This window comes from Trichosurus vulpecula, chromosome 4 (genome assembly GCF_011100635.1).
Source record: "Trichosurus vulpecula isolate mTriVul1 chromosome 4, mTriVul1.pri, whole genome shotgun sequence".
NCBI lineage: Eukaryota > Metazoa > Chordata > Mammalia > Diprotodontia > Phalangeridae > Trichosurus > Trichosurus vulpecula.
This window is the reverse complement of record NC_050576.1, coordinates 46,704,636-46,731,393: the sequence shown is the minus strand read 5'-3', so window position 1 is coordinate 46,731,393 and position 26,758 is coordinate 46,704,636. Positions and strand designations below refer to the sequence as shown.

At 41.7% G+C, this 26,758-nt stretch overlaps 1 protein-coding gene across 2 annotated transcripts in view; it reads right to left on the bottom strand.

Moving 5' to 3' along the window:
• Positions 1-26,758, bottom strand: part of TTLL7 (tubulin tyrosine ligase like 7) — a 212,292-nt gene that overhangs the window by 54,569 nt on the left and 130,965 nt on the right. For both annotated transcript variants that reach the window (XM_036758272.1, XM_036758273.1), the window contains exons 11-14: positions 23,092-23,239; positions 22,925-22,998; positions 9,132-9,267; positions 5,849-5,935 (exon numbers count right to left, since the gene is read on the bottom strand). In XM_036758272.1, coding sequence (XP_036614167.1) covers positions 5,849-5,935; positions 9,132-9,267; positions 22,925-22,998; positions 23,092-23,239 — 445 coding nt within the window. The remainder of the gene's footprint in view (positions 1-5,848; positions 5,936-9,131; positions 9,268-22,924; positions 22,999-23,091; positions 23,240-26,758) is intronic.

The following is a 26,758-nucleotide window of genomic DNA, read 5'->3' as shown; positions in this document are numbered from 1 at the left end:
CAGGAACCAAGAAGAAACATCAGAAGTTTCAGAGAGGCCTGTTTAGATGTCAGAAAAAAAAAAACTTCCCATCAGTTAAAGCTGTACAATAAGAGGTTTCATTAGGTGGTAGAATTCCTCTCACCAGATGTCTTTAGGAGAAAGATGTATGGATAAATTTTTCTCCTGGTTCTGCTCACTTCACTCAGTTCAAAAAAACCTTTCCAAGTTTCTCTGACAATGTCTGTTTCATCATTTCTTCTACACAATAATATTTTGCTTAATTTCTATACCATAATTTGCTCATCTATTCCCCAACTGATGCATACTCCCTTAGTTTCCAGTTCTTTGCCACCCCAAAAAGAGCCATTAAAATATGAAACATATATGTTAACTTGTTTCTTTTTTTTCCCCAATGAGTGGGAAAGATAGAAGAGACAGAATTCTTGTTAACTGAAAATAGAAAATAAATTTTAAGAAAGAAAAAAAGAGAAGGCTAAATGAACACATTTGGAGTTGTAGAAATTACTAAGAGGTGAATATGGATTGAATTACATGGCCTTTGAAATCCTCTCAAATTCAGAGGCCTGACGATTTTATGCTCATTACTTCCCTAGCACTGCGTTAAGAAGGTAGATACATGCCTTTGCATCTTATTTTTTTCCCCAAGCATACAAGATGAAATAAATACAGAACAGTATATAACACAATGTTAAGGAAGATAAAGTGATATAATTGAGTGCAACCAGAGCTTTGAATGAAGAATGGAAAATGCTGTTGTAGAGTTATCAGTGACAGGATGTCAAACTTGAGGTGGATCTTAAAGAATTGGGAGATTTCAATCAGTATGGATTATTATTTAACCAAGAATTTCTATTCCAAAATTCAACAATACTTCCCATGGAGTGAATTTTTTTTTTACCAATGTATTGCAGACCCAATTCCATTTCTTCCTGTAGGAATTTATCCACAAAAATTTCAATAATATCAATTTCATGGGAAAGTTTCTTAGGTCACAAAGCATTAGTTTAAAGGTATCTAAAGCAATGTGGCTCAGAAAAACAATATATGATATCAAAACGCTTTAATCTTGGGAGTGGAGCCAAGATGGTGGCTGGAGAGCAGGGACTTGCTTAAGCTCTCCCCCAAATCCCTCCCAACACCTGTAAAAAATGGCTCTGAACAAGTTCTAGAGCTGTGGAACTCACGAAATAGCAGATGGAAGTAGCTCTCCAGTCCAGGACAGCCTGGATGGTCTCTGGATGAGGTCTATCCCGCATGGAGCTGGGAAGGTCTATTGCATGGTGCTAGGAGTGGAGTGCAGCCCAGCATGGACTGCAGTGGGACAGACCAGACCAGGAATCAGCCCAGAGCAGGCCTTAGGGCCATGAATCATTGAGCTGTGGCAGTTACCAGACTTCTCAAGCCACAAACGCCAAAGACCACAGAGCAGGCTAGTGGGAAAACTGCTAGATCAGGTTAGAAAGTGGTCTGGCTCCAGCCCTGGGGTTGACGGAAGTGGTGCAGCAGTGGTGGCAGCAGCAGCAAGAAGCTCCTGCAGCTGCTTCCAGAGCTCCAGCGTCAGCTGCTTCCCAAGTCCCTGGCTCACATGGTAGTCCACAGCAAGAGTGCAGAGCTTGTTTGCCCTGCTTGGATCTGGGTCGCGATCCTGGTTGGCAGTTACTGGGGGAGGAGGAGCGCTGCTGTGGCAGAGCTTGCAGTGACAGTGGAGTAGAAGTAGCTCTGAAAACAGCAGCGCTGCCCCTAAATCTTGGGACAAAGCACTCTCTACTCTACAAGCAGTCATATCCTGACAAAAAGCTCAAAGGTCAAGTAATTGGCTGGGAACATGAGCAGGCAGCAAAAAGGGACCCAGACTCAGACTCGAGAATCTTTTCTTGGTGACAAAGAAGATCAAAACATACAGCCAGAAGAAGTCAACAAAATCAAAAAGCCTACAGCAAAAGACTCCAAGAAAAATATGAATTGGTCTCAGGCCATGGAAGAGCTCAAAAAGGATCTGGAAAAGCAAGTAAGAGAAGTGGAGGAACAATTGGGAAGAGAAATGAGAGAGGTGCAAGAAAACCATGAAGAACAAGTCAACAATTTGCTAAAGGAGGCCCCCCAAAATACTGAAGAAAATAACACCTTAAAAATAGACTAATCCAAATGGCAAAAGGGCTCCACAAATCCAACGAAGGGAACAATGCCTTGAAAGGCAGAATTAGTCAAATGGAAAAGGAGGTCCAAAAGATCACCGAAGAAAATACCACCTTAAAAATTAGATTGGAGCAAGTGGAAGCTAGTGACTTTATGAGAAATCAAGATAGTATAAAATAGAACCAAAAGAATGAAAAAATGGAAGACAATGTAAAATCTCATTGGAAAAGCCTGGAGAACAGAATTATTGGACTACCTGAAAGCCATGATCAAAAAAAGAGCCTAGATATCATCTTTCAAGAAATTATCAAGGAGAACTGCCCTGATATTCTAGAGCCACAGGGTAAAATAGAAATTGAAAGAATCCACTGATCACCTCCTGAAAAGATCCCAAAAAGAAAACTCCTAGGAATATTGTTGGCAAATTCCAGAGTTCCCTGGTCAAGGAGAAAATACTGCAAGCAGCCAGAATGAAATAATTTGAGTATTGTGGAAACGCAATCAGGATAACACAAGATCTAGCAGCTTCTATGTTAAGGGATTGATGGGCTTGGAATATGATATCCTGGAGGTCAAAGGAGCTAGGATTAAAACCAAGATCACCCACCCAGCAAAACTGAGTATAATGCTCTGAGGCAAAATATGGATTTCCAATAAAATAGAGGATTTTCAGGCTTTCTCAGTGAAAAGACCAGAGCTGAATAGAAAATCTGACTTTCAAACACAAGAATCAAGAGAAGCATGAAAAGTTAAACAAGAAAGACAAATCATAAGGGATTTACTAAAGTTAACTGTTTTGTTTACATTCCTACATGGAAAGATGATGTGCGTACTTCATGAGACCTTTCTCAGCATTAGGGTAGTTGAAGGGAATATACATATACATATATATATATATATATATGTAGACAGAGGGCACAGGGTGAGTTGAATGTGAAGGGATGATATCTAAAAAATAAAATCAAATTAAGGGATGAGAGAGGAATATATTGAGAAAGGGAGAGACAGAATGGGGTAAATTATCTCACATAAAAGTGGCAAGAAAAAGCAGTTCTGTTGGAAAGGAAGAGAGGGCAGGTGAGGGGGAATGAATGAATCTTGCTCTCACCAGATTTGACTTGAGGAGGGAATAACACACACACTCAATTGGGTATCTTACCCCATAAGAAAGTAGGGGGAAGGGGATAAAAAAGGGGGATGACAGAAGGGAGGGCAGATGGGGGAGGAGGTAATCAAAAACAAACACTTTCGAAAAGGGACAGAGTCAAGAGAGAAAATTGCATAAAGGGAGATAGGTTAGGAAGGAGCAAAATATAGTTAGTGTTTCACAACATGAGTATTGTGGAAGGGTTATACATAATGATACATGTGTGGCCCTATGTTGAATTGCTTGCCTTCTTAGGGAGGGTGGGTAGGAAGGGAAGAGGGGAGAGAATTTGGAACTCAAAGTTTTAAAAGAAGATGCTCAAATAGAAAGTTGTATTTTCATGCAATTGAGAAATAAGATATATAGGGAATGGGGCACAGAAATCTATCCTGCTCTACAAGAAAGGGGAAAAGGGATGGGGGGAGTGGGGTGACAGAAGGGAGGGCTGATTAGGGAATGGGGCAATCAGAATATATGCCATCTTGGAGTGAGGGGGACGGTAGAAATGGGGAGAAAATTTGTAATTCAAAATCTTGTGGAAATCAATGTTGAAATCTTAAATATTAAATAAATAATAAAATAATTTTTAAAAAAAGTCTCTAATCTTTCATGATGTTTCTACCTCTTTCCCTATAGTAATTTCATTCATCATTTTTTTTTCTACTGCTCATATTCCTAGTTATGTTCTCCCTCTGAACTCTGTTTTCTACATAAATTTGTTACATTTGTATAATATACACATATATATGTATAACATACACCTGAGAATATCTGTGTATTGTAATATAAAATACACTTAGGACACCCTGCATATGTGTAAGTGTGTGTATATACATACACATAGGTATATAAACATATTTATGCATGTATTCATGAATGTAAACATTTATATATGTATAAAAATGACCTATGAAGCATTTCTACACCTTCTCTCAAAAATTGTTATTCAGCCTTCTCTTCTCTTCCTTTTTTAAAAATTTATTTTTTATGTTCAATTAACAAAACACACATTTGCGATACCTTCTCTGTCTGTGTATTTATGTATATACGTGTACATGTAATATATAATACATGATATAATTATTTAGTATAAAAATATAGGTTTATAATTGCATTATTATATATTATGTATAATCTATACTATAATAAATCAAATTACCTAACAACATGCTTTAATAATATGTGGTATATTATATGATGGACACCACCTCCCCCAGCCTCCTCCTTTCCTCTGATTGAAGGGCTAGAGGGTGGCGCACCAAATTCCTCCCAATACCTTCCTTTGTAAAGGGCAGAAACTGGACTCTCAGATCATGCTGGCCTGCATCTGCTGCTCTGTGGTTTTACCTCCATGGAACAAGATGCTCTCTGGTGTTCCTTTACCACATCGGACTTTCCTGCCTCCTTTTGTATGCCACTTCCCTCCATTAGACTGTAAACTCACTGAGGACAAGGATTGTCTTTCTTTTTATTAAGTGTATCCCCAGCACTTAGCATGATGCCTGGTACACAGTATTGGATATAATAATAATAATATGTTATATTGCATATAAATACATACATAAGCATATATGTATGTGTATATATAGTGTGTATGTGTATATATGCATATAAGTGTATACACAAACACACATAGAGGGTGTCCCAAATATGTGCATGTGCACTTAAAACAACTCAGATTTTTGGGACACCATCTGTGTGTGTATGTGTATGTGTATATGTGTATATATACATATATATGCATATATGTGTGGGTACGTATGGGTACATATGTGTGTCTGCATGTGTGTAAAGTCTTAGTGGAGTTTAACCTTTAATAAGCTATACACATACTACAATACAGCTACATGCATGCATGTGTGTGTGTATACACATGTATGTGAATAAAGAAAGAACGGAGAGCACACACTGTGCCCTGTCCACTTCACCACCTTTCTCTCTTTCTAAGTTAAGTAACTTCCCTTTTCTGAACTACGTATGGTCTCCAACTTCCCAACGCTGCTTGGAATCCAAAGGCTGACTACTTAGAGGCAACACTTTTGATAGTAATTGCCTGTTTCCAGATAATCAGGATATGGTCTCATTCTATGGAAGACACAGCAATCAAGCGTATTACAAGCCCCACACTTCACCTCACCAGAGCACAACCATGACAAGAGAGCTCAGGAGAGTCATGGCCACACCTACAATGAGCAGGGCTGACCAGACTGCATGCCATTTCAGCGATTTTATGGCCTGAAATGGGAAAGAAAAACAGTAGGGGAAAGAATGTTTATACCAAGATGCCCTACTTATATGTTGTTACTGACTGATCTAATTAGGCCTGACAAGAGGTTAAGGCAAGACCCAGGAACTGGAGGGAAAAGTCTACAATCCCATGTCATCCCATATTCATGGGCCAGAAACAACACTCCTGGCAGCTGTCACCATTGCCTATACTGGCCAGTATTTCTCATCCTATGGCACAGTCTGATGGTGTTATGCTAACTGTGGCAAACCTGGTAGGAGAAATAACATAATTTAGCAGCATCCACTTTTAACCCAAAGCATAAGAGAATGTACCTTAGGTCCACGTGGTCTGGCAGTTTTTCCCATTAACTTCTCATCATCTATTTCACACTGTTCCAGAAGGTCCAAAATATCTTCTTCCTAAAAATGTGAATTGAGTTAATCATTCATTAATTAGGGAATGCACCTCTATCAGAGTACTGGCAAGGATTTCTGAGATTATTTACTTAACCTGATGATTTGTGCTACAGAAAAAGGCATAGAAAGGCCCTGGAAGCCTACAGGTGAAGAACATTTTGCTAAAATTTGGAAACAAAGCTAGAACATATCTGAAATATGTTACACAATGGATTAAGAGGTCAGGAGAATAATTACCTTCTAAATGTCACTCCATTTAAAACATACATTTACTTCAATTAATTAAATCAGCCCAATAATTTTATTTTATTAAAAAACTTTTTTAGAAAAAAAAAGCATAAAACAGAAACCTGGCAGTCCACTCTCATTTTTCCAGGTCACATTTTTCATAAACTATTTTTTTTACATTAGAGATCCCATCAGATGGCAGTAAGCCTCAACAGCCTGAAGATTCTTCCTGGTCTAGTGGCTTTTCTTCACACCAGGCTAACCTCAGGTCCTGGTCTAACTAGCACACCTGAACTACACAGTTTTGTTTTGTTTTCAAATTTTACAATAGCATCTTTAGAAACTTCATGAAATGCTTTCATTTTTAGTGATAGTAAGACCAGCCCATAAGTGGATTGAGAGTCTTCTGCACTGTGTTCCAACACTCCAGCTTCTGTAATGTTCTCCAACGTGATACACTCTGAAGACAGGAGGAAAAATCATCAGAACATACAACCAGGTGCAGATTGGGCATAGCAGAGCAACAGTAATAGTCTTTGAGTTATCTACATCAAGAGAGGCTGAATGATTGATTGATTGTTCTGTGAGTTATTTCTTTGACCCACACTAATTACAATAGAACTTCACTATTTTAAAAAAATGATTTGCTATGGAGAGTTCTACTCTGGTATAGAACAATGGAATCTTGGTACCCCATTCAGGAAGACTGGATTATTGAAATGTGCAGGGGAATTGTTAGAAAGTTTCATGTGTAGGATGACTCCCATGGTAAACTCTGAGAATACAGAGAGGCTCCAGAGTACTCTGGTGGGGGAGGGAACAATTTTAAAATGATTTTTTTTCCCTAGTGCAATTTTTCAGATGGGGTGACCATGAGCTGTAGATGCCAGTGGACAGTTGTGAATGGGGCACTACTAAGCTCCTGTTCTCTCTCATACCACTTTCTTTCTCTTCCAAGGGATGCAACTTTCTCAAAATAAAATCTATGCCAACTACTCTAGATTTTAAAAATACTTTTTTTGTGGAGGATGGATATGAAAACAAATAGCTCTAATAGCCCTGAAGGAAGCTAAAAATTAAAATAACCTTTTACTTCTCCGTCTGCAACTATGAACAACAGTTCTACATCTCCTCCCCTGGCTGTGTCCAAATAGACCCTATTACGTATTTTCAAGTAAAATGATGTGATAATCAGTTTTAAATAGCACTTTCCTTTTTTTAAACCAAAATAATGAGACCATGTCAATCTTCTACAGGACGGGAATTTGACATGGAGGAAAAACTCTATTCAAGGCATCCTATTTTATCTCCAACGTGTGCCACTTGTTTAACAAATGCAGCTCATGAGAGACTAAACCAAGAGAATGGGCAACAAATTCATCACTAAACATACAACTACCACATTTTAAAAAATTAGAAAAACTAAAATAAAAGCATGTCTCAAAATGCTCACAGGGGTCAGCAGTGTCACCTCAATAAATGAAGGTCAGCAAAATGGAAATCTTAAGATCACAGATACACAGATGCCATCTGATGGCCTTGGCCAATACCACACTGGTAGCATCAGAGGAGAAAAATGCCTTTTCATTTTATAAATATTTTTATGTGATACAACTTTATAAAATAATTCAATCTGCTGAAAAAAATCCTTGAAATGAGAAGTGCTTCCATGAATTTTGTGATGTGGTCTTATTTTTCATTAAGACTGAATAAAAATTATCAGAATGTGAACTGGAAACAGAAAGGGAATATGACATTCATTGTCATTATTCAAATTCTGAGGGCCTCAAGTCTGATTTTTAAAGGCTTCATATTCTAGTAAATTTATGCCAAGTTTAAGCTAATTTTTTAATCAAAACATAGGGGGTATGTGTGCGCGCACATTTGTTTATGCTTACTAAAATGCAAATACCAATATTACAGTAATTGCCTAATTCTACGATCTGGTGATTTCACTCATTTTCTATAATCACTTCAACTCAAAGTGGGTTATGGAATAAATCACTCCTCAGCCTGGTTTCAGAAGTACTAAATGTTAACATGAGCACAATTTGAACAGTAAAGACAAACAATTAGAAACTTCTTAGAACCACGGATGGCACAAACTCATAGAATTTCAGTTCTGAGACCTTTTCTGGGTCTCAGAGGAAGGTGGGCTCTGACGCCTTTTCGAGTCACAAAATTCTGAATCGATGAGATAATTTAGGCCAGGTCTCTAAGGCATAAAAGTAGTCAAGAAGCAAAGTCAGGAAGTCCCAATTAAAGGGCAGGGAATCTTCCCTACACTCAGGTGTTCATCCTGACTTATGAAGTACTGACTAACTACAGGGCAAAACTTAACTATATAACTGCCCCAGCTTTCACATAAATGTGGCTTTACCAAGAAAACTGCAAGCTTCCCTAAATTGTCCAGCTCTTATGGTTGGGTGAGAGGGTGAAAAAAAAATTAAAAATTCCAAGCAAAAACAAGGGGGCTTAAGGACTTCACTACTTTATAAGTGTGGAAATTAATTTTCTGTTTTTCTTCATTTAAATAAAAAGAATATTAACGTTGAGATCATAGGATGGCTGTGAAAGGAAGAAACAAAAAAATACTTTCTAAGTTCCAAATGATGTTAGTGCCAGGGGAACAAAGTCTCGATGAAATGCCACCAGAGCACATCAAGGTTTTCATTTTTGCCTGTGTGCGGGCATGTTTGTTTGAGTCTGAAAAGAACATGACCAACAAGCACTTCTAATAGGTGTATGGTATTTATTTCAGTGTGCTTAACTACAACATATAAATTCTCCCCTTGGGCAACAATAATTTGTGGCCCCAATGTGTCAAGAAAAGTTCTGACACCTTTCCTTTTAAAAGTAAAAGCATTTGAGAGATGCCTTTCTAGATGAGAAATATATGAAAATAACAGTACCTTATGAAGGTTTACTTGGCTTCATTTGTTGGTCATATTTAAAGAAGACACAGTCTTACCTTCATTCTCTTTAAAGGATTATTCAATTCTCGCTGAAATAAAGATGCTCTTCCCGAAAGAAATGTCTGAAAGGCAGTGGCCAATAAATGCTCATATTTTTCAAGTAATGATTTGTCTTCAGGAGGATAAATTCGCCTGCAATAACAGCAGACAGACATGCTAAAAAGAAGCCTCCTTCAATTATTACACAGCCATTGAAATAGTACCTCAAGAATTACCACCAAACACTGCAATTCAATGAAGAACAATACATTTTTAACTAGCAATCCTTTAATTAAAAACACTCAGGATCTACTAAAATGCCCAACCTGTTTGAAATGTTCACCAACTGGTTCAACTTCTCACACAAGAAAATCGTAAAGTATTTATAAAAGACAAAAAGGAAAAATAAGACTGTTAGGACATTTGTTATCAGTTTTGGGAAAAATATGATACCAAAGTAATGCTGCTACCTATTTGTTACTATAATTTTCTGGCTTAGCTGTGAAGAACAGCTTTGAAAAAGATTTGTTCATCAGTCCTTTCAGAGGCAATGAATGTTTACCACTCAGCTGGGGAAAATAAGCTATTTTAAACAATTAAGGAACAGAGAGCATCTCTTTTAGGTTCTTTTGCACTGTTCTCACCATTACTTTCTACAATATTATGATATGAGCTCTTGATAACAGTAATAAGCTGCGCCTGGATCTCCTTCACAGACAAGATGACTGGAGAGCCAAGATAACAATACAGATAATTTCGGGGGAAAAATAAATAAAAAACAACCTCCTTTAGGAGGCTATACTGAGAATGAGTCATAACTCATTCTCTCTACCAGCCTGTCCTTTTCAAATAGATAGCGAGCTCCATCTAAAACTTCCTTATTCAGTTATGATCAAGCTCATATAATCCTTGACAGTGGCATGGATTTTCTGGCATACAATACAGTATCTATAGACTGGTGCTAACAGGGACACATTAACCGGGCTAGATGATATGGGCATACAAAAGGAATAAACATGCAAAATGAAGAAGAGGAGGAAGCTTAGAGGGAGGTAATTAGGACAAAACCACAATTATGCAACGTCTACACGGGATGGCAACAGGAATGGAACGAAAAGGATAGAATCCAGATCCATAAAATAACCAAAGAATAATTTAAAATCGTAAATAATCAAGCAATAAATAGTCAAGCCCACAAAAATGTACTGAGGGCCTATTACGTGCCAGGCACTAGGCTACATGCTATACTTCAGATTCAAGGTGATTTAGAGACAAAAGAACTCAACCTAGGCTAATTAGTTAGAGAAACATTTACATGAAAGTGGGGCCTGAAATTGGCCTCGAAGGAAACATGGGATTTAGAGTCAGAAAGGAAGGAGAATCACATGAGCAAAGACAAAGAGGTGAAGAGAAGCGGTATTACAGGAAAACAAAAAGACTTGCTTCAATGAGTCCATTTGTGTGCGAAAATAGAAAACAGACTGGCCAGGCAAACTAGAGCCAGATTAGAATGCCTTGAATATGGAGAAGGCATGGAATAATGGATAGAGCACTGGACATAGAGTCCCCAAGAGCCAGGTTCAAAACCAACCCCAGACTCTTACTAGCTGTGTCTGGGCTCAAGACACCGAACCTCCCTGTGCCCAGATTCCTCATTCATAAAATGAATGCAGCTGAACTGAATGACCTCTAAGGTCGACTCCAGATCACAATCTCATAATCTATGACCTCACCAAAGAGGTAATACTGAGCTACTTTTAGCTCTAGAAAAGAAGCACGAGAGATGCTGATGAGTGGATTAACAGCACTAAAATGTGTAAAGTGGACTGAAGGTGAGAGAGACTAGATGGAGAGAGAGCAATCAGAATGAAGTGATTAGGTCCTCTACTAAAAATGCAGAGGGGATGAAGAGGAAGAGATAAACACATGAGATCCCATGAAAGAAAAGTTTGAATGCAGCCAATGACCAAATTATTGGCGATGGAGGTCAGGAAGGAGTCACAGGTGACTGCTGTGTTACTGAGACCAAAATAATGGCACAACCAATTCTATCACAGGCAGCTAGGTACCACTATGGGCAAGAACACTGGACTTGGAGTCAGGAAGACCTGAGTTCAAATCCACCCTCAGCTGTGTGTATTAGCTGTGTGAACCTGTGTGGACGAGCTGCACAGGTCTAACCACGTCACCTCCCCATCCTCCGCTCAATAAACTCCAGTGGCATCCTCGTGCCTCCAGGAGTAAATACAAAATGATCCGTTTGTCATTCAAAGTCCTTCAAAATCTAGTCCTAGCCCCTTCTTACCTTTCCAGGATCCTCACGCTTTACTCCCTGCCATGTACTCTTTGATCCTGTGACAATGGTATCCTGGCTATTCCATAAATAGCACACTCCATCTCTAGTCCTAGGCTTCCTTTAAGTCTCGACTAATAACCCATCTTTCACAAGAAGCGTTTCCCAACCCCTATTAATTCTATCACCTTCCCTCTCTCAATTATTTTCTATTTATCCTGTATTTAGCTTGTTTACTTGTTTTCTCCCCCACTGGATCACAAGCTCCTTGAGGACAGGGGCTATCTTTTGACTCCTTTTACATCCCCAGCACTTGGCAGAGTGCCTGGTGTGTAGCAGGCACTTAATATTTACTGACTGACTGAACCTGGCCAAGTAACTAACTCAGTTTCCTCATCTATGAGCATCATAATAATACCTACCTGAGAATATAATGTTTCTAACATACTTTTCAATCCCTTGAGTTCCCTGCAAACGGTATTTATTATAATCAATAGAAGAAAAGAAATTGGAGGTGAGTTTGTGGAAGATGACGAAGGGTTCATTTTAAATAGTATTGTTTAGAACGCTAACTGGCCATCGGGTACTTAGAGATGCTGTGTAAGTGGTTGTAAACACAGAATGGGAAGTCAGAATTAGGAGAAATGATAAGATCTTTCGAGCACGGAAACATCACATGAAGCCACAAAAGCAGATGAGCTCTCTAAGAGAAGACTGTGGAGGGATGGAAACAACCAGGAAACTGGACCAGAAATTTGTAAACCAAGGCAAGGTTTACTGTGTCCCAAGGCATGAATTTTTAGGGACGAGCCCAAAGGGTGCAGAGTAGGAACAGTTAAAGAGGTGGTGAGTAGGGAAAGAGTTTCAAGAAAGAAGAGGTAGGTGGTCCATTGCATTATCTGTAAAGGAGAGATCAAAGAAAATGAAGCCTGAGAAAAGGCCATTTAATTTCCAAAATCAGTCTAGTGGAAAAGTAGAGATGGAAACAGATAACTAGAGTAGTAAGAAAGGAGATGAAACCTTTTCTCTACATTTCAAAACCCCTGACACAATCACCCATCCTCTCCTCCTTCACTCCAGTCTCTGACCTTTTCACCAAGAACCAACCCTGATACATATCACTTTTATTCCATTCCCTCACATCTTCTCCATCAAACTAGACCTGTTTCAGTAATCCTCTCTCTCTACCATTCACACACACACATACGCGCACACAAAATGGGACTCCCTCCTCCTGAAAAACCCTAACTAGCTCCTGCTGTCCTCTCAAGCTACAATCCTGTATCTCGTCTCCTTTTCACAGCCAATCTCCTAGAAAAAGCTGTCTACAAAGATTTGCCTTGATTTTCTCTCCTCTCACTCCTTCCTCAACCTTCTGCAATCTGGATTTCAACCTCACTCTGAACTGAGCCTGCCTTCTCCAGAATTATCAATGATTTTCCTAATTGTCAAATCTTATACCTTTGACTTACTCCTATTTAACCACTCTGTAACATGTGACATTCATCATCCACCTTGCCTTACGGGTCCTCTCCTTTCCATCAGTTTTCATGATACTGCTCTCTCTCAGGTTTCTGCAGGACTCTCTTCTTAGCTTCCTTTGGTGGTTCAGCATCCAGATCATCCTCCCTAAACATGAGTGTACCACAAGGCTTTGATCTGGGCCTTCTTTTATTCCTAGTCTTTATTCTTTCTATGCAGATGCCTCTTGGATCTATATATTCAGCCCTAGTCTTCCTCCTAAGCTCTAGGAGCACATTTCTACCACACTTCAAACTCAACATGGCCAAGATATAATACATTATCTTCCCCCATCCCATTCCCAGCCTACCCCACTTCTTTCTATCAAGGGCTCTACCATCTTCCAGGCACCCAGGCTGGCAACCTCTGTGTGCTTCTCAACTCTTCATTTTCTATCATCTCTACCTCTTAGAATGCTTTGTTTCCTACATAACTCACTTCTGCATAAAGACTTTTAAATTCTTCCCTAGTTGCTGCTGCCTTCCCTCCAAAAAATAGCACCATATTTGCTAAGGGTTTGGAAATAACTGGAAGGGAAAAAATAGGTTGGCAATCCAATTCAATTCAACGCAAGCACATACAAAGGCACCATGCCAGGCCCTGGGGGGAAAGATGAAACAAGACACGAAAGACAATAACATTATTTTTTAAGGTTTTTTTGGTCTCCATAAAAAGGTATCTATCTTTAAGTACATGAGGGTCTATTGTGGCAACAGAAGGTAAAACTCAGAGTAATAAGGAGAAATTACAAAGAGGCAGATTTTGGCTGGAAGAAAAAGGAAAAAAAACTTCCTAATGCTTGCAACTATACAAATGTTGAACTGACTGCTTTGGGAAGTAGTAGGAATCCCCCATGCCTGGATGTCTTCAAGCAGAGGCTAGAAGAGGTCAGGAGATGGAAGAAGAGGGGACCAAAAGTTGGGGAAAAGAGAGTTTATCTGCAATAAGAGGAGGATTAACAGAACCAAACAGCAGAAGGTTGTAAGGATCTAGGTGAGGAATCAACATTAATTATAAAAAAGTGGAGTGGGTGGTTCATCTTACCTAGCTCGGCTATCTACACTGATTTTAATGAATGATTGCTCACCTCTCTGCTATATTTTGCCCATTAAAGCAAAAACTTGTTAAGGTGGAAGGTATTATTTTTAGATAATAATGTTGTATATTCATTAAAATACATTATCATTATATAAAACGCTTACTGCTTATTTTAAAAGGAAGTTATAACAGTGCAACCTTCCACACCTACCTGGCAGGGAACTAAAAACAAAATAAAAAGCAACACGAAATCAATGCAGAAAAACTAAAAGCTGATTGTGTCTTTCCAATACAGAATCACAGATTCACAATGCACCTCCTTAAGTGTCTCCTAAGTTGAAATACTGGGCCCACAGTTTACATGCGGTGAAGACTCAGGTAGAAGTTTTTCTGGGCCAGTAAATGCACAGCACTACCTACTGAACACATAGAGAACTGCTTTAGGGCACGGCATGATACCTGGCACATGGCAATTACAGAATGCATCCTAGCAACAACACAGAGGCTGCTGCCTTTATCGGCCTTAGATGGCATTCACAAACCTGGGCTATGGAAGGCAGCTGCCCAGAGAGACTCCTAAGGACTTTCAACATACACCTGGGTCTCCACGTTGGTCAGAGCAGATTGTGTCCAATGACAATGATAAGAGCTAACATTTATATAGTGTTTTAAGGATTACAAAGCACTCAGCAGACATCATCTTGCTTGACTCTCACAACAGCCCTGTACGGCAGGCACTACAGGCATTATAAGCCATGTTACAGAGTGGGGTAAAGTGAAGCCCAAGAGAGTTGCTGTGATCCGTTTATGGACTCACAGCAAGCTAGTCCTGGAGGTAAAATCTGACCTAAAATCTTGTGACTCCAAGATCAGGGCTCCTTCCGTTACAACACTGCCTCCAGCCTATACCCTATCAGAAACAGAAGTAGGGATGTATGCTCACAGCCAGAATGGACCTGGGATGGTCAGCAAGCCTAACTCTCTCGCCATACCTGAGGAAGGAACTGAGGCCATGACTGAGGAGCCCTTCAAGGCCACACCATCATCATTGGCAGGACCAGAATCTGAATGAGTTATAATAAGGCCAGTTTTATTCATTATACTTTCAGCAGACACACTCAAGGACAAAAGGAAGCTGGTGCTATTTTATATTTATGGTTACCTAGGAAAAATTTTTTAACTCAACACAAGACTGTAAATAACTTCAAAAGTCATCAAGGAAGCCTGCTGCTGTATATTGGGAACTATGCAAAAGAATCTATAAACCACCTTTGTGAGTCAACCCAGACTACCGGCTGGAAGTCACAGAACATCAGAGTTGGCAAAGACCTTGGGAGGAGGAGGGGCAAGCAACCTGAAGTGTGAACCTCCCTCTGAGGTGGGGCAAGGGGGAGTGCTGGACCTGGAGTCAGGAAGACCTGAGCTCAAATTCAGCCTCAGACACTTACTAGCTGTGTGATCCTGGGTAGGTCACTACCTCTGTCTCAATCAGTTTCCTCATCTGTAAAGAGATAATAACAGTACCTTTTTGTCCAGGGTTGTTGTGAGGATCCAATGAGATCACATTTGTAAAGAAAAATAAATGCTTGATCCTTCTGCATGATTCCGTTACATGGCTGACCATTCAGCCTCTACCTGAAGATTTCCAACTGGAAAACCGTCTGCCCCCCAAGTCGGCTCACTCTACTTTGGGATGGCTCAGAATTGTGACAGTTTCACTTTCTGTTTGCCTCAGTATCTCTTCTCTGTTGGTCCAAAGTCTGCCTGCCCTCCAAAGCCAAGTAGAACCAGTCTGATCTGTTCCATCGGGCCACCCTGGGTGGGGTAGGGATAAAAAGAGTCCTAGACCAAGCACCTTCAGGAAACCTGAGACAGGGAGATGACTCTGAGCTGTATGATAAGGAAGGCCTGCCTGGAGGAGGTGTCACCTGGGCTGGGCCTTGAAGAGAAAGCTCTCTGCAGTTACAGAGGAGGAGGCAGCACCTGCCATGACCCAGTCATGCCCCAAACTCCTCTACCTCCACATCCTTGAGGAGGCCTTTCCTTATTGAGGCCTACTCGCAGTCCCCAGCTCAGGCACCAGCTCCTCCAGGCAGTCTTCCTTCACCCTGCATCACATTACTTTGTGTTACGTTGGGTTTTGTGTCATATCTTGCCTCCCTTCTCCCAAATCACACCATCAGCTCCCCAAGGGTGGACACTACAACATTTTAAGGTCTGCACCCCTACCTGGAGCCTAGGGCCCTCTGCGTGGTAGGAACATGAGAAATGTTTGTTCAAAGGAACTGAAAATTCCCAACTAACAGGATCAGAAAAGGCTCCGTGAAAGTGGGGGGCAGGGAAGCATCAAGGACTGTTCTACAAACCCAGCTGCTTTGGTCTGAAAATCACTGTCCTTGGTTTAAAAAATAGAAGTCAAAATCTCTTCCTTCTCTGTTCTAATCATCTCCTTCTCTCCCCTCCTCCCACCCCAAGACTCTCCCTTCACTGTGCCACCTCTTGCTTGCATCTTATGTTTATCTAAAAGCCTCTTTTCCTGTCTTTATAGGTTTTCATCCTCCCAGCAATACTTGTATAATTTTGTCTTCTTCCTCATTTACCTGATTTTCCAGCATCCCTCCCTCCAGTCAGTCTCTCTCTCTCTCTCTCCCCTTCTCTCTCTCTCCCTCTCCCTCCTTAAACAACTTCAACTTCAGTCGCCCTCACCAGGCAGGTGTTAGATGCTATCGATTATACCTCTAGGTCATTTTCCATCCACCTCCATCATCTCTCAATGGCCTCTCCCCTAGTTTAAGTCCTCAGCACCGCTCACAATTAAGTACCTTCTATGGTCTCCCAGTCTCCTGCCTCCAGGCTCTTCCTTCTCCAAATATATGTTTGTATATTCATATTCTATAAAGTTGGCAAAGTGATAGACCTAAAGCACAGGTGTGACTATGCCACTGCCCTGCTCAAGATGCTTCAATGGTTCCTTATTACCTCCAGAACCAACAGAACCTTCTGTTCGGCATTCAAAGCCTTCCACAATCTGACTCCAGGTTACCTTTCCAAATTTATTACTTATTACTAGCCATCTTACATATTATAGGTTTGACCATTATTCCTCACACAAATATCTCATTACTCACCTCTTTGCTGTTCCCCATATCTGGAAAGCACTCCCTCCTTCTTTCTCCCTCTTATAATTCCCTACATTCCTTCAAAGCTCAACTCAATCACCATGTTCTACCCTAGGGCCTCCTCTGATTCTCACAACATCTAGTGGCTCCCCTTCCCCCAACCCTGCAAAAATCACCTTGGCTCAAGAAATCATCATTCCAGAGTTGGAAGGGATCGCAAAGGTTCTCTCATTTGTAGACATCCAGAGACGTCCTCCTCCATATACACCTATGCTATGTGCCCATGTGCTCTCCTCTGACAGAATGTCAGACACAATTGATAGAATAAAATTACCAAGGCCTTAGAATCATAAAACAGCTCCTTAAATGCCATGTCTGTTCTATGACAGAGAATAAGCTCCCTGAAGGTCAGAATGTCTCACTTTTCACTTTGTAGCCTCAGGGTTCAGGCACGGTGACCAGTGCAGAATAAATGTTTTCTGATTGATGCCTCTGCCTGCTGTCTGAGGGCCAGCAGACTTTTCCACATTGTTAACTCAAAGAGGGTTTGAATGGCTTGTGGAGATGAAGACTTTAAAAACATCTCAGCTTTCTTGTCCCACATGACTCTGGTTAGTCTTCAGTGCAGGTGCTCAGAGCTGGGATTATGATGGCAGCCTAACTCAACTTTCCAGAGGCCCCTGGGGGCCTTTTCTACTCCCTTCTTCCTTATGATGCACACAGGTATTGAGCTCACCAGAACCTTTCCCATACAATGCCCCTGCCCCCCCCCACCACCACCACCATGGAAGGCAGCATGATGGAGTGGAAAGAATGTCAGACTTGGGAGTCAGGAGACCTGAGTTCAAGGCCTATCTCAGACACTACTCGATGAACGGCCTTGGACAAAGGAATGACAACACATAGACGACTCACTTCACAGAACTGAGGGGAAAATATTTCCCATGTTATCATTGTTAACAAACTTAAGCATTAAGCCTCCCACACTACAATACATTATACAAGGGGCTCCCTCCCCATGCCAGCCCCACCCCCTTCTTGCTTCCAACTTTGTTTTCTCTCTCCCTCTTGGTCATATGTCTTCCTTATCCTTTCCCCTCCTCTTTGCCACCCTGCCCTGGCACCCCATAGTTCAGAATCAATCCCCAGGTGCTGCCACATTCCCCACCCAGCAGAGGCTGGGGAAGGATCAGAAGTTCTCACATTTATCCTTAAGCACCATGGGTATTATCAGATATTGTATATTGGTGTTTGAGCCAGGCCTTGCCCAAGTCGACTTCATTCACCTCCAGGTGAAACCCTTGGCCCCTGTAGTATGCAGTATCTGACTGAGTGTGAATTGTGTATGTTCCTCATGTGCAAGTAAAGCCAGCTACTGAACTCCCTTCCTCTTCCTTCATACTTGTGGATAGAGAACAGCATGTGTATCTCTTTACTGGCTCTCAGCAGCAAGCTACATAGCAAAATACACCTCACCATGAGGGACTATGAGTCCTTCATTTCAAGGCTGTACAAAGCTCTCTTGCACTACTTTGGCTCTCAAGCCTCTTTGGCTCTGTCTGTGGGAGGAAAAGGAACAAAGGAAGAAGGAATTCTCCCTGCCCTCCTCAAAGGCACATGTAAATGCTTACTAAGCAAATTTTTTTTTTTTTATAAAGGTGGCCCAAAGGAAAAGCCAAGGCCTACATGAAGTGCATTTCACATCTAAAAGTGTAGCACCAAGCAGGGAGCTTTAAGCTGCCCTGGCCCCTACTTCATTCTCCTCTGGCCTTTGCTAGATGGCTACAGTAGCACTCATTCTCCCCACCAAGTGGCTAATGTTACACATTCAAGGTGCACAAGGGAGGCTTGGCCACCCAGTTCCTTTCATTTTCTACCACTTATTCTAAGGTAATTCAGGTAAAAAGAAGGTCTCTAATGCCCCAGATGGGTCCTTCCTCTCTGGAGGATTTATGGAGGACACAAACAACATCAGAAATGATAAGGTGAGGGGGCGGAGCCAAGATGGCAGCTGGAAAGCAGGGACTAGCGTGACCTCCCTGCTGAGTCCCTCCAAAAACGTATAAAAAATGGCTCTGAACCAATTCTAGAACGGCAGAACCCACAAAATAGCAGAGGGAAGCAGGGCTCCAGCCCAGGACAGCCTGGATGGTCTCTGGGTGAGGTCTATCCCACACAGAGCTGGGAGCTGGGAACTGAGTGGAGCAGAACCCAGCCTGAGCGTCGTGGACCAACCAGAACAGGAGCCGGGCGGAGCGGGCCCTAGCGCCCTGAATCAGTGAGCTGAGGCAGTTACCAGACCTCTCAGCCCACAAACACCAAAGACTGTGGAGAAGGTTAGTGGGAAAAGCTGTGGGAGTGGAAGGAGTTCGAGGTTCGGCTTCCAGCCCCGGGGGCAGTGGAGGTGGGGCAGCTACAGCTGTTGTTACTTCCGGCTCCAGGCCCACCTGGTGGGAGGAATTAAGTGGCGGATCAGAGCAGGAGTGCACAGCCTGCTGAAGATCTAAGCCCAGTCTGGACTGGGGGTTCTTGGGGAAGGAGCAGTGCTGGTGTGGCAGAGCTGGCACATCCCCCCCCAAACGTAGAACATAGAACTCGTTAGTCTACAAGCAGTCATACCCCACTGAAAAACTCAAGGGTCAAGTTAGTTGGTTGGGAATATGGCCAGGCAGCGAAAACGCACCCAGATTCAGTCTCAGACTTTGGATTCTTTCTTTGCTGACAAAGAAGACCAAAACATATAGCCTAAAGAAGTCAATAAACTGTAAGAGCCTATACCAACAGCCTCCAAGTAAAACATGAACTGGTCCCAGGCCATGGAAGAGCTCAAAAAGGATTTGGAAAAGCAAGTTAGAGAAGTAGAGGAAAAATTGGGAAGAGAAATGAGAAGGATGCGAGAAAACCATGAAAAACAAGTCAATGACTTGCTAAAGGAGACCCAAAAAAATACTGAAAAATACACTGAAGAAAACAACACCTTAAAAAACAGACTAACTCAAATGGCAAAAGAGCTCCAAAAAGCCAATGAGGAGAAGAATGCCTTGAAAGGCAGAATTAGCCAAATGGAAAAGGAGGTCCAAAAGACCACTGAAGAAAATACTACTTTAAAAATTAGATTGGAGCAAGTGGAAGCTAGTGATTTTATGAGAAATCAAGATATTATAAAACAGAACCAAAGGAATGAAAAAATGGAAGACAATGTGAAATATCTCATTGGAAAAACCACTGACCTGGAAAATAGATCCAGGAGAGATCATTTAAAAATTATTGGACTACCTGAAAGCCATGATCAAAAAAAGAGCCTAGATATCATCTTTCAAGAAATTATCAAGAAGAGCTGCCCTGATATTCTAGAGCCACAGGGCAAAATAGAAATTGAAAGAATCTACCGGTTGCCTCCTCAAATAGATCCCCAAAAGAAATCTCCTAGGAATATTGTCGCCAAATGCCAGAGCTCCCAAATCAAGGAGAAAATACTGCAAGCAGCCAGAAAGAAACAATTTGAGTATTGTGGAAACCCAATCAGAATAACCCAAGATCTGGCAGCTTCTACATTAAGAGATCGAAGGGCTTGGAATGCGATATTCCGGAGGTCAATGGAGCTAGGATTAAAACCTAGAATCACCTACCCAGCAAAACTGAGTATCATGCTCCAAGGCAAAATATGGATTTTCAATAAAATAGAGGACTTTCAAGCTTTCTCAGTGAAAAGACCAGAACTGAATAGAAAATTTGACTTTCAAACACAAGAATCAAGAGAAGCATGAAAAGGTAATCAAGAAAAAGAACAAGAAAAAGAAATTGCAAGGGACTTACTAAAGTTGAACTGTTTTGTTTACATTCCTACATGGAAAGATAACATGTATGATTCATGAGACCTCAGTATTAGGGTAGCTTAAGGGAATAAGCATACATATATGTTTATGTATATATATAAGTGAATGTGTATATATGTGTATATCTATGTATATATATATATATATATATATATATATAGAGAGAGAGAGAGAGAGAGAGAGAGAGAGAGACAGAGAGACAGAGAGAGAGAGAGCGGACACAGGGTAAGTTGAAGATGAAGGGAAGATATCTAAAAGAAATAAAATCAAATTAAGGGATGAGAGAGGAACATATTGAGAGAGGGAGATAGGGAGAGATAGAATGGGGTGGATTATCTCCCATAAAGGTGGCAAGAGGAAGCAGTTCTGTGGGAGGAGGGGAGAGGGCAGGTGAGGGGGGAATGAGTGAATGTTGCTCTCATCAGATTTGGCCTGAGGAGGGAATACCATACATACTCAATTGGGTATCTTACCCCACAGGAAAGAAGAGGGAAGAAGATAAAAAAAAGGGGGGATGATGGAGGGGAGGGCAGATGGGGGTGGAGGTAATCAAAAACAAACACTCTGGAAAGGGGACAGGGTCAAGGGAGAAAATTCAATAAAGGGGGATGGGTTGGGAAGGAGCAAAATATAGTTAGTCTTTCACAACATGAGTATTGTGGAAGGGTTATACATAATGATACACATGTGGCCTATGTTGAATTGCTTGACTTCCTGGGGAGGGTGGGTGGGAAGGGAGGAGGGGGGAGAATTTGGAACTCAAAGTTTTTAAAAACAGATGTTCAAAAACAAAAAAAAAAGTTTTTTGCATGCAACTAGAAAATAAGATACACAGGCGATGGGGAGTAGAAATTTAGCTTGCCCTACAAAAAAGGAAGGGAAAAGGGGATGGGAGGGGAGTGGGGTGACAGAAGGGAGGGCTGACTGGGGAACAGGGCAACCAGAATATATGCCATCTTGGAGTGGGGGGGAGGGTAGAAATGGGGAGAAAATTTGTAATTCAAACTCTTGTGAAAACCAATGCTGAAAACTAAATATGTTAAATAAATAAATTAAATTAAAAAAAAAACTAAAAAAAAAAAAAGAAATGATAAGGTAGTGAAGCTTGTGACCTGTATGGGTGGAAGCCACATGGACAGTGATGCAAAGAGGGGTCCTCTGAAGGCTTCAAGAAGAAGACCCTGACAAGAGGACATCTGCTTCTGTTAAGCCTTTAAATAAAGCTGGAATTGTAGACTGAAACAAAATAAATATAAGAAAATAACCAAGGCATAAGAATCAGAAGACAGTTCCTTAACACCAGCCTGTAAAACATTTTTTGTTTGTTCAATCATTTCATTCATGTCCTATAAAACATATACCTTACCCGATAAATAAGAGCAAAAGGTAATGTGTATGCAGGGTCATACTGATGCCTTTTGATTTTCATTACTGCACCTCTGTCTGAGTGAAGAGAGTCACAGTCAAGGATTTCCCATCTGGGTGTTTCACTTTCCTCATCTAAAAAATGACGGTCTTGGGTAGATGACCTCTGAGAGCTCTTCTGGCTCTGGGTGCTAAGACCCCGTGGTCAGTGACCAACCAGACCACGTCCTCCATGCCCCCCAGCCTGAATCCTGCCCCATGGCAATTACAATATAATGTTATCACACAATGACCAGAGAGGACTAAGCTGGAGGGGTAACTGCCCAGGACCCACTGATTCCTGGGTACCACCAGATGTTAATATCCCAATGCCTTCAAGGATAATCTCAGCTTCCCCTGCCACTTGAAGGATATAAGATTTTTAAAAAGTTACTTTTGGATTAAATATGAAATTAAAGAGTTTGAAAAACAAACCAGAGAAGAAAGACACCCATGAGAAAGGGCTCCACCTCCCTGCCTTTCTCCTGCCCCGAGCCGGACCCAGCATGCAGCCTGGCACAGAGCAGTCCTTTAGTAAAGGTCTGCGGACCAGCTCATCGAGTCTTCGGATTGTACAAGAAAGCAGAAGGCAGTGTTACCTGTAGTTCCCCATGTGCCGGTTCTCGTGCTCTTCTTTGGATACCTGCCTACGAACCTGGGCAAGTCTCTCTTTCTAGAAATTAAGAAATGTCACAAATGAAAGTTGACACGGTACGTTCACCAGAAAGTTTAAGGGGCATCAGGTGTTTGTGTAAGCTTATCATACCAACTCTGCTTTCCTTCTCTCCAGGCAATGTCGCTGTTTTTCCCAGTCTGAGGAGCCCGGCGAGAGCCTCTTCATGGAACTTTGACCATACAGTCTCTTCTGAGCCTCCGCTTTCTGTTTGGCCAAGTTTCTCCTTTTGTCACTCGTCCTAAAAGATGAAGTACATGGATGAGTGATTAGAATTCAACAAGGTATGAGTTTTTCCATCATACACAGAATTGCCAAGGAATGGGAATTGCGTTGCGTAAATAAGATGTGTTCCTTATGAACTCATTGAACATTACAGTAAGTCCCTTTCCAGATAATACACATTCAGCCCCATTATAAGTCCTCACATTGTGATGCTTTCTTTCTAGAGAAGCCACAGGCACAGTCCGATATCTTCAAGTAAAAGGCAAAGAATATTATTACTATGGGTATGTATGAACTTGGACAAGTCACTTTCCCCCTATGAGGCTCAGTTCCCCTGTCTGTAAAATCATGGGACAAAACTAGATGACCTTTGATGTCCCTTTTGGTTCTCAATCTCCACGTTCAGCAACCGTCACACAAACCCCCCTTATCACTCTGTTTTAACAATCCGGCTAGCAGCTTCTGTGGGGCGTAAGATCCACCCAGGAGGCTGCCAGCACGCCGGGAAAGCACAGGTTCTTTTTATCTGCTTAAACAAGGAAAGCACGGTGAAGGGGTTGACCAGCTTACTTTAATCCAGCATTCAGTTAGTTCAGGGGAGCATACAGACAAGCATCAACAGACAGACCAAATACAGATTCATTCACTTACTTCAAGGGGAAAAGCCAGCACCCTGAAGTTCAGAACTTTCATTTAGTTCGGGGGAAAAACCAGCACCCTGAACTTCAGAACAAAATACAAACAAATTACAAATATCAACAGACAGACCCAGTACAATTCATAGTTACCAACATCTGGGCTCAGCCCGAGGGCAAGGGCTTGCCCAGAGTCATGCTTGCCACTGCTCCCTCACCAACCGGAAAAGGAAAGAGGAATCTTCAAGCCATCTTCTCCCCTCTTATAGAGTTTTTGACATCATCAAGCGCCGCCTGAATAACCAGGGCCAATTGGTTCTTGAATTGGCCCCTCCCCCTGGCATAGACTAGGTTAACACCCAATAGGGCGTGGCTCTGGAGTCAACACCTCCCCTCAGCCAGCCCCATGAATCATCACACAGGAAGTTCTCTGCTCCCAGGCATGGGCCTCTGGGCTTCCCGCTCTGGAAGAGAAGCCTCAGACCCAGCACCCAGCAAGGCTCAATGAGATAAACTGAGTCACTCAAAGAAAACAAAGGCCACTCTGGCCACACACTCTCATACTCCCACCATCCCTTTTAATTTCTAACTACTTTTTAAAGCCCAAGTTAAACGGAACCTCTTCTAGGAAGCCATCTTCTCTGAGCCCACTGCTAATTATCCCCACCTCCCCCACTTGTCAAATCTCCTACTGCACCTTGTTTATACGTGTCTCAGGTATTCATTTATTATAGATTAATTATTATTAAGATAGTTCAGCATGACATCATGCATAGACTGCTGGACCTGGAGGCAAGAAGACCCAAGTTCACATCCTGTGTCAAATACTTGTTAGCTATGGGACCCCACACTAGTCTATCTCTCTGGACCTCCGTTTTCTCATCCACAAAATGGGAATCATGAGTACCACCCTCTCAGGGTTGTTGTGACGACCTGTATGAAGATGAGAGCTGTATGAAGGCTATTTTGGGGCGTTCTGTTTTGGGTTCTTTTGAGGTGTGTGTGACGTGTGTGTGTGTGTGTGTGTGTGTGTGTGTGTGTCTGTTTTCGGTGGTTATCCGTGGCTGAAATTTTATTGGTATGAGCAAAGCCAGCTCCCTACATAGCTCCTGCAACTTCCAGTCTAAGAGAGCTGGCCCAAACACTGAGAAGGTTGAATGACTTGCCCAGGGTCACAAAGCCAGTAATTATCTGGGTGGGGACTCAAACCCAGAGCGGGCAGCTGTTATTTGTCATTCTTAAGATGGTGACAGCCCTTTATTATGCTGTAGGCCCCACAAAGGCCCAGTAGCATGTCTTTCTTATCAAAACTCTCTATAATGTATCTGGAACCCCACACGGTGCCCACATACAGCAAGCCCTCAACAAGTATTTGTTTAACTGGAAATAAGGGTGCAAGTGAATTCACTTCACAAAAGAGGGAGGAGTGGGGAATGCCATGTATGTCAACAACCCCAAAGAGAGAAAACCCAGATGCAAAAAGGAAATCAAGTGAGCCCCAGAAGAGTGCCCAATTAACATCCACAATGGGGTCTTGTGAGGGGTCCATCTCCCTAAAGTACTTAGAGCTCACTTATACGTATTTTTCTAGCTTCTTGATTCTAAAAACAGAATCAGGATCCAAAGTGAACAAGTAGTGTATCAGGTTCTTTTGCTTGCCAATGTGGTGTCTGGGCTTCAAGAAAAGTTGCGACATCTACAGAGAGAGCTGGGCTACACGGTTTACAGGGGGATGCACAACAGCCCTGCCTTTGAGGGCTGGGGCACATCACCGGGGCACAGGTTTACCTTGACCACAACTCTGGCGAGATGATGTATAGAACAGGCTTGCATAATTCTGTGACAAACAAAGAGTCCCTCGGCAATTCAGGGCTAGTGGAGGGACGAGTGGCGGTTTATCATTCCAAGAAATGCCAGACTGATCACAAAGCAAGGATGACGGACAACAAAGAGATTGCCTCACACCCCTACTGCATCCCAAAGGACTACAAACAGCTGCCTACGAGACAGAAATCTTGGGGGGGGGTGGAAATCAGGCAATAATGGAGCTGTACGAACAGAAAGGAAAATGTGAGCATATCACCAAGTCAAGTTCAGATGGATCCGAGTGAGTGAAAAACCATCCAGTTTAAACCTCTGGATCAGACCTACTTTATCTAAAAAGTTTAAACTGGAGGGAAGGAACCTGTTTTCTAGTCAGTCACTGATCCACAAGATGGGGAAAAGTCACTCAAGGGCCACACATAAACAAAAATAAAATTTTTAAAAAAATCCTTTTTTCTAAGAGAGAAAGAAATTTTTTTTGTTTTTTTTTAATTTATTTATTTGTTTAATATATTTAGTTATCAGCATTAATTTTCACAAGAGTTTGAATTACAAATTTTCTCCCCGTTTCTACCCTCCTCCCCACTCCAAGATGGCATATATTCTGGTTGCCCTGTTCCCCAGTCAGCCCTCCCCTCTATCACCCCACTCCCCTCCCATCCCTTTTTCCCTTCCTTTCTTGTAGGGCAAGATAAATTTCTATGCCCCATTGCCTGTGTATCTTATTTTCTAGTTGCATGAAAAAACTTTTTTTTTGTTTTTGAACATCTGTTTTTAAAACTTTGAGTTCCAAATTCTCTCCCCTCTTCCCTTCCCACCTACCCTCCCTAAGAAGTCAAGCAATGCAACATAGGCCACATGTGTATTATTATGTATAACCCTTCCACAATACTCATGTTGTGAAAGACTAACTATATTTTGCTCCTTCCCAACGCATCCCCCTTTATTGAATTTTCTCCCTTGACCCTGTCCCCTTTCCAAAGTGTTTGTTTTTGATTACCTCCACCCCCATCTGCCCTCCCCTCCATCATCCCCCCCCTTTTTTTAAATCTTCTTCCCTCTTCTTTCCTGTGGGG